The sequence below is a fragment of the Aplysia californica genome, unplaced genomic scaffold (genome assembly GCF_000002075.1).
Source record: "Aplysia californica isolate F4 #8 unplaced genomic scaffold, AplCal3.0 scaffold00001, whole genome shotgun sequence".
Classification (NCBI taxonomy): Eukaryota; Metazoa; Mollusca; class Gastropoda; order Aplysiida; family Aplysiidae; genus Aplysia; species Aplysia californica.
This window is the reverse complement of record NW_004797271.1, coordinates 5,035,103-5,042,614: the sequence shown is the minus strand read 5'-3', so window position 1 is coordinate 5,042,614 and position 7,512 is coordinate 5,035,103. Positions and strand designations below refer to the sequence as shown.

Sequence of the window (7,512 nt, the reverse complement as noted above, 5' to 3'; positions counted from 1 at the left end):
GATATTTTTGTGAATGCTGAGTAAGTTACTCAAGACCATAATGAAGGATACTTTAATTCATAGTCAATATTCTGAACTCAAATTCTTTGACATCCAGTGTAATTAATTTGAAACTAAATCTTCAACAGTGACAAAAATATAATTTTAAGTTTTCAGAGGCAATATTCAAAATAGATGGGGTGTATTTAAACAGTTTGTGTGTGTGTGTGTGTGTGTGTGTGTGTGTGTGTGTGTGTGTGTGTGTGTGTGTGTGTGTGTGTGTCCATTCCTTACAATAATTATGTACAATTCAACACAGAAGAATACGCTCTGATCCACTCTCCCCCTATCTCTTATGGGAAAATTTGCTCAAACCATCTAGAGGTACGGATAAATCTTAAAGAAAAATCCAGAATGTTCACATTAGAGGGGCAGATCACCTAGTACATAAATAGTTAAATGGACTGAACAATTTTTTTTTTCACTGGCAAAAGAAATAAAGGAAAGAACATTCATTGTTTCTTAATATATGACCAATAATAATGGCCCTGTTCTGTTTTCTCTGTATGCATAATACCAAATAAAAAAGGATAAAGAAAGGTAAAATCCGAAAATGTCTATGATAAAAGCAAGACGGCATTCAAAATGTACGAAGTGTGAATAAGCAAAAGTACAAATAATATTTGTTCTGAAAAATACTTCCAAAGTATCTAAGAATCAGTCTCCGTCTTTTCTGCATGGCAGTAAAATGCTACTGGTACATGTTATTTCTTTTCAAATAAAAAACTTGAACCTTATAGATATAAACTACACAGGCATTAACAAGGCAGCATTAGTAAACAAACAGCTATCAGTACAATATGATTATAAACTCCTTTTCAAAAAATTATAATGGAATATGGCACACTATCATGTGAGATGCAACAAAAATACCCCTGCTAGCCAGAGAAAAAAACCAGCCCAGTCCTTAAAAAGAAGTAAAAAAATAATTCTTTTAATGCTATTCTTTTTAAGAACTTCTCGAATCCCAGTAACATAATAGACTTTCATCCAATTTTCTTTAAAAAAAAACACCCAACAACAACAAAACAAAACAACATGATTTCTCTATTTTCTCTATTGCAGTAAAAGTCATTAGCAGTTGAATCATATAGAGCTAAGAAAAGTATTAGTGATAAACAAAGTTCCCAACATCTGAAATTATTCTGGAGGAGCATATTATTGTAAATCTCTGCTCTTCAATGACTGAAAAGGTATTTGAATAAAACGCAAGTAATCAATGTATGTTACAGAACAAATGAAGTGATATGAATTTCATCTATATGGATACATCAAAGTTGAACAAAGTCTTGCTGGTCACCAAAAAGTTGCAAAGGTTTTAACATAACTAATCTTTTACAAGCATCTATTACATGAAAAGACTAAAACATGAACAAAATTCTGTATATGTATCTCAAATAGTAAACAACAGTTATAACTAGCAGTTAGCCTTAAGCGTAAAACAATGAACATAATGCGGCCAAGAATTTAAAGGCTTCTTAAGAATTGAATATTATGCCCAATTATTCTTTCAAAAAGAGTATTTTGGCAAAGCTAAAGTACCTTTCTATCTCAGGAGAAAGTCACAACACTTCAAATGTCATGATCACTTCCACAATCAATCAGTAATGAAAAAGTTCAACGTCATTCTTTGAAAGACCAAATCAGACAGGGCTCTGTATTAATTTTGTGTTTGTGACAGAGCTATATGTCTTTTCAAGCATGTAATTAAATCTGTTATGGGCAGAACGTCAACAAAACGTTGGACTAGTATTTCCCTCATATAACAGTTAAGTACTGAGGAACAAAATCAATTGGAGACCGGTTTATTCATTTTGAACAAGGGCTTAACAACAAACTTAGGTCGACTGATTTCACTGAAATGACAGGTGATAAGGCGATAAAATCTCTCCTCCAAACATACACCCATACATCAACCCTCCAAATACAATACAATGAAAATAAAATCCAAATATTGTTTATACTATCTGAATATAAGTAAAAGGCATATACAAAGAAAAATAAAAATCCTTAACTTCAAAAGTGCAAGTGGAAATGAAACAAATCACTCACTTTCAATCAACTGAATCCTGAAATTAAATAACAGCTCTAAAGAAAAGAAAATAGCTGCACTGTTCTTATTCTCAAAGATGAAACAAGGACCTTGTCATTCATATTCCTCATGTGTTCTTATCTTGCATATCATCCTCAGTTAATTTCGAAAATCTATTTTGACATTAGACTCTCAGACCTCATGTTTCAGCATTACTCCATAATCAGGTAAATGCTCTATCTTGTAAAAACAGGCACACAATCGATTATACAAATTCTCAACACATCAGCATATCACAGGATTTAGAAAAAAAACACCAACCCCTTCATTTTGCGGAAAGAACTGTCAATTTCTACAGCTTGTTTACAGGTGGTGTACTGATCCTTTTCTGTAGAAGTGACCAAGCTTTCTGAATCTGAAACAGAGCAACATACTTATTTTAGACACTGTAAATCAGTTATATCAGTGTCTGTCTGTCTTCATCCATAATCCCTCCCTCTGGTCCAGAATTTAAAGTTGTCGGAGCGGAAGCAATTGCAATAGATAAAGATGTATTTTTTCTACTGAAGAGAAGTAGACTGACACAATACCTGTTAAATAGTGCTGTGAAAAAAAGCAAGACTGAGTTACTGACGGAAACAAAAGACACAAAGAAAAGACGTAAGAACTACCAAATACCTGCAATTCCATTTTACAGCACTTTGGTTTTCATAAGTTCAATGAAACCCGTAGAAATAAATCTTACAGTTTAACGTATTTTGTAAAAGTAAAAAGTAAGAAGCAAGACTGAAAGAAATTGCTGAAATAAAAGGAAAGAAATTATTGATAAACAATTCCTTCAGTTCATCCTAGCTTGCTAGGTTTCATTTAGGAATAATGCCAGACACATACAGGTGTCTACAATAATCAAAGAGCAAGAAGAAAGAATGAAGGACAAAAGACAGGGTTTAAACAATCATCATCATCATCATTGCCTTTCTCACCCTGCACCAGGGTATAGGCCACGGACAAACACCCCCCACTTTTCTCTATCCTGGGCTAGCCTCTTGATGTTATTCCATGTCTTCCCACTTTTCTGTACATCGATTTCTGTGATTCTTCTCCAAGTTCCACGAGGTCTTCCCCTTGATCTCTTGCCCTGTGGGTTCCAATCCAAAACTTTCTTTGTTATGCAGCTGCCTGATTTCCTGAGAGTATGTCCAATCCATCGCCACTGCCTTCTTCCTACCTCATCTCTGACTGGGATCTGTCTTGTTTTCCTTAACACTTCCACATTGGTGACCCTGTCTGTCCATCTGATCCTCAGTAACTTTCTTAGACACCTGTTCAAGAAAACCTGGATTCTCTTTATACAAGTCTGCGATGCGTTCCATGCCTCACATCCATACAACAGGACCGACTTCACGTTTGAATTGAAAATCCTCAGCTTTGTTCGAAGTGAGATCTCTCTGGTCTTCCAAATCCTATCCAAAGATATGAAAGCAGCCTGTGCTTTTCCAATGCGGGACTTTATTTCAGCACCTGTTCCTCCCTCTCTGTCAATTATGCTCCCAAGATAACAGAAGGATTCAACGTTTTCTAGGGCCTTTCCTTTTATTGTGACCTGCTCCTTTCGTTGTGCATCTGTCCTTAGTACCTTTGACTTTCCGGGGTGGATCCTCCATCCAACAGACTCTGATAGGCTGTTTAATACTGAAGTCTTTGCTTGTATCTGTTCCTGGGTGTGCGACAGAAGCGCCAGTTTAAACAATGACTTGGACATAATTCATGGATATCTAAGTGCCATGGACTCCAAAGAGAACCAACGTTTTATTTCTGGGGGGAAAAAAAAGAACTAAAAGCAAACTGGCTTCACATCTGACAATAAGAAACAGAAGAATTAAATTCTATGGTCACAAAATGAGGAATGACAGTTTGGAAAAGGACATTTTAGAAAAGACCCTGGAACATGTGTCATCAGACATTTCAACAGAAGATGAAGCCAAAACATCATAGAACAACTGGAAACAAGAGTCACAATTGCATGGTACTGGAACAAACTGCTTTCAGATGGATTGTCACGAAGGCTTTACTCCAAAAAGGAAATGCTGCCTAAAAGAAGACATGCATAGGTAGAACTTCATTTTCTTTGTTTCCCCGTGGGGGTTCACATCTCCTTCTGTTGTGCAATGGATTTATTTACAACCCTTACCCACAAGGGAGACATACTTATTACCTGTTTACGTGTTATTTCCTTTGCCCACAGGGGACAGATGACAACATTGGATTGAGCTATCCTCACTTCATTGGAAATTTGGGAGTCAATTCTCTGTTCAGCTTCCTCTTGACTCAGCTGGTTTCGATCTTTTATTCTGTTCACAGCCTGTGAAGGCAAAGCCAGAGTAACTTTTAAATCGGAAAAATTAGAAACAGAAGATCGGGAAATAAGTATGTGGGGCACGGACATCGGACACCAGGGATGATAGAATTAATAGGAACTGCATTGAGGCATCATGAACAAGCCAGTGAGCTGAACCGGTCGTGAAGTCAAAGCTAGGCCTAGCATCATCAGCTCAGCTGTTTAGCTCCTTCATGACATCACAAATGAACAGCAAAAAAAACCCAGTGAAGAATGAATCTTTATGGTAAACCAATCAACTTCTGCCCTACCCGCTGTTAGATACAGCGAGCAATTCATTTTTATTTGTTTGCTTATTTGCGGACATCAGAAACAAGCTCTTGTTTATTCATAAATGAAAATAGTTGCTGGGTGAACTCAACACTAGTACACAGACATTCATGTTGGATGAAAAGGTCTCTCTTTCTCTCTCACTCTCTCTCTCTGCTCTACACTTTTTGCCCAAATCGCTGACCGTATTTTGGTGCTAAGTACTTCTCTTTAATAACAAAATTACACAAAACTTTAGGTGACTCATACCTATACAGTATATTCTAATAAGTCCACCCCAATCCAGCAACTGTGTTCCTCTTGCTACATTGGCCAATTTCATCTTGTTTGCGTCATGAGTTAACCAAGGACAGAGAGTTGCTGATATGTTTCTGCACTCAAAATGTCTGCTGTATCTTCATACCGTGCTGTCTGGGCTGAGTATTAACATTCTGCTATATCTTAGGTTTTAGACAACACAGTAGCTAAGTAACATTGCGAGTGTTTCATCTCATCTCCCAACATAAGAAAAACTTATTAAAGTCATACAAATTTTCAGTTTCAGTTTTCAATGTAGTTTAGACAATAAAAGAGGACAAAAACCTGGAGAAGGAACCCAGTACGGAGGAATGAGTGGTTGCACAAGTTACTTTACTTTACTTTACTTTTCCGATCCAGCGGCCATTTGGGTTCTAGCCCTTCGGTCTGTCGATATGGCAAAGAATTGACAGGTTTTAATCAGCTGTGCTTTGTCGCTGTATAGAGTGTTTCCGATGTCTGGGGAGGCAGGTAGGTAGGTGCTACGCAGGTCACAAAGTGCAGGGCAGTTAAAGAGGTGGGGGTTGCACAAGTTAGAGACTAGTAGGCTCAACAGTAAAAAAAATTATGTAAAAAATCCTACAATCACAAGCAGCAACTTATAGAATCTGATAGAATCTTGCCGTTTATTGGAATACCCAATATATAAAAACTACCACCAAAAGAAAGTAAAAGCAAGTTAAAATTTAAAATTCCATAACAAAAATCACTGTCTCGACAAAAAAAACAATACACACCTCAGGTCTTGGTATGAAAGCCGTCCACACCTCATGCACCATGTCATCCCAACCAGCCTCAAACAATACGGCAGCTTCCAACACAACGATAGGCACACCAGCTGTTTTTTAAAAAATTGAGCAATTTACCATTTTTACAAATTATAAAGAATACATGCATTCCAGCTATCAAAAGACCATGAAGTAAATATTTCAAAAAGACAGCCCATTTAGATCAGATACATGCAAATCTCTGACAGCTGCAGAACAAAAAATAACTGTGATAGACAAAAAAACTGGTGAAAAGAACACTGAAAAAGACAAGATACATGCAAGCAGCTGAAAGTTGTGAAAGAGCACAAAATATGTAAACCAAAAGTAAAAGAACATTTAGAAAATAGTATCTGAAATCACATATGGAATATAGAATAAGTACTATGGAAATACTGAGAACACACAAAACAAAATTCCAGAATATGAGACAGAATTGTCACAGAAACATATACAAAAGGATAAGACAGAAGCATCACAATTTAAAATATTTTTTTTATCACATGTCTAAAGGAATAACTGCAGAACTGAACCTTGTCTTTGATACAAGTTTGTGGTTAACCCCCCATGAATCAAATGATTCCAAAGCACTTCAGAAGGAATCAGACATACCATAGATATATAATATTGTCAGGGTGACTCATGGAATCTCTGAGATGCTGCATTTCTGTTCTCCTTCCTAGTTACCCTCAAATTTTTTAGCAATCACTACCTCTACACAACATTAGCATTATAATAAAGCTGACCTGCTTTGTGTTGAGCAATAGCTTCCTCCGCAAGTTGACGAATGGCAGGCCAGACTATACTGTTCAGTTTGTCCAAATTTGCCTGCAAGGATAAAGAATATCACAAACACGTAAATGTTGTACTTTTAGTAAAACAGGAAGGCTCAGAAACTTGTGAGACAGAATTAGAAAAGAAAGAGAGAGAAAAAAAATAATAAACGTAAAGTACCTTTGAATACACTGTGCAAAGAGACTTGCATTAAGGCATGTCTACTTTTGTAAAACCACTGCAATAGGGTTGTGATAAATCTTGAATGTATGAGCACATCTTAGAAAGTTTCAAATTGTGTGTTTAAACAAGAGACTTTAAAGTTGCACTGTTGTTGTAAATAATCCAGATATAAAAGAGAGTGATACATCCCTGACATTTTAAGCTATTCATAGTTAAAGGGACTAATAGTTAAAACTTTCCAGGTTAATACTCTATAAAAAAAGAAAACATAAATAAACAGGAATATTAGGATTATTGAGGTACGAGTTACATGCCGTCCTTTGTTTTAAATTTGGAAATGTACAATTTGCAAATTGAAGACACAGAAAAATAGATTACTGACCCTGAAAAATATCACGAGTATTCATTAACTTGTCAAGAGCAATTACCAACATGGCACTTACTTTACTTTGTCAACTCTACTCAGCCTCAAAATCAGAACCAAGACTTACCCTGTCAGCAAAAACAATAGCCCCAAGTTGTTTTCTGTTAATCTTCCCATCTTCATCCACTACTTTCTGGCCAAACTCTTTCACAATAGCTTGATAGGCCGCAGTTCCTTCATCATATGCTTTGTGTCCTATTGGAAGAAGATTCATGAAAACAAATTTAAAATTTAAAAAAAAAGAAAAAAAGAAACAGGGCGCTGCACAGTGGCGACCGACAGTGGCATTGTTTGTAAACTGTTCTGTATTTGTGTAATAGTGTGTATT

At 36.2% G+C, this 7,512-nt stretch overlaps 1 protein-coding gene across 3 annotated transcripts in view; it reads right to left on the bottom strand.

The window, feature by feature from the left end:
• Positions 1 to 451: 451 nt before the first annotated feature.
• Positions 452 to 7,512, bottom strand: part of LOC101852215 (bifunctional coenzyme A synthase) — a 16,443-nt gene continuing 9,382 nt past the window's right edge. For 2 of the 3 annotated variants that reach the window (XM_005088892.3, XM_005088891.3), the window contains exons 6-10: positions 7,252 to 7,379; positions 6,550 to 6,631; positions 5,774 to 5,874; positions 4,287 to 4,433; positions 452 to 2,486 (exon numbers count right to left, since the gene is read on the bottom strand). In XM_005088892.3, coding sequence (XP_005088949.1) covers positions 2,424 to 2,486; positions 4,287 to 4,433; positions 5,774 to 5,874; positions 6,550 to 6,631; positions 7,252 to 7,379 — 521 coding nt within the window. In that variant the 3' untranslated portion in view covers positions 452 to 2,423. Of the gene's footprint in view, positions 2,487 to 4,286; positions 4,434 to 5,773; positions 5,875 to 6,549; positions 6,632 to 7,251; positions 7,380 to 7,512 lie in introns of those variants that run through there. The other variant, XM_005088893.2, reaches the window with a different exon arrangement.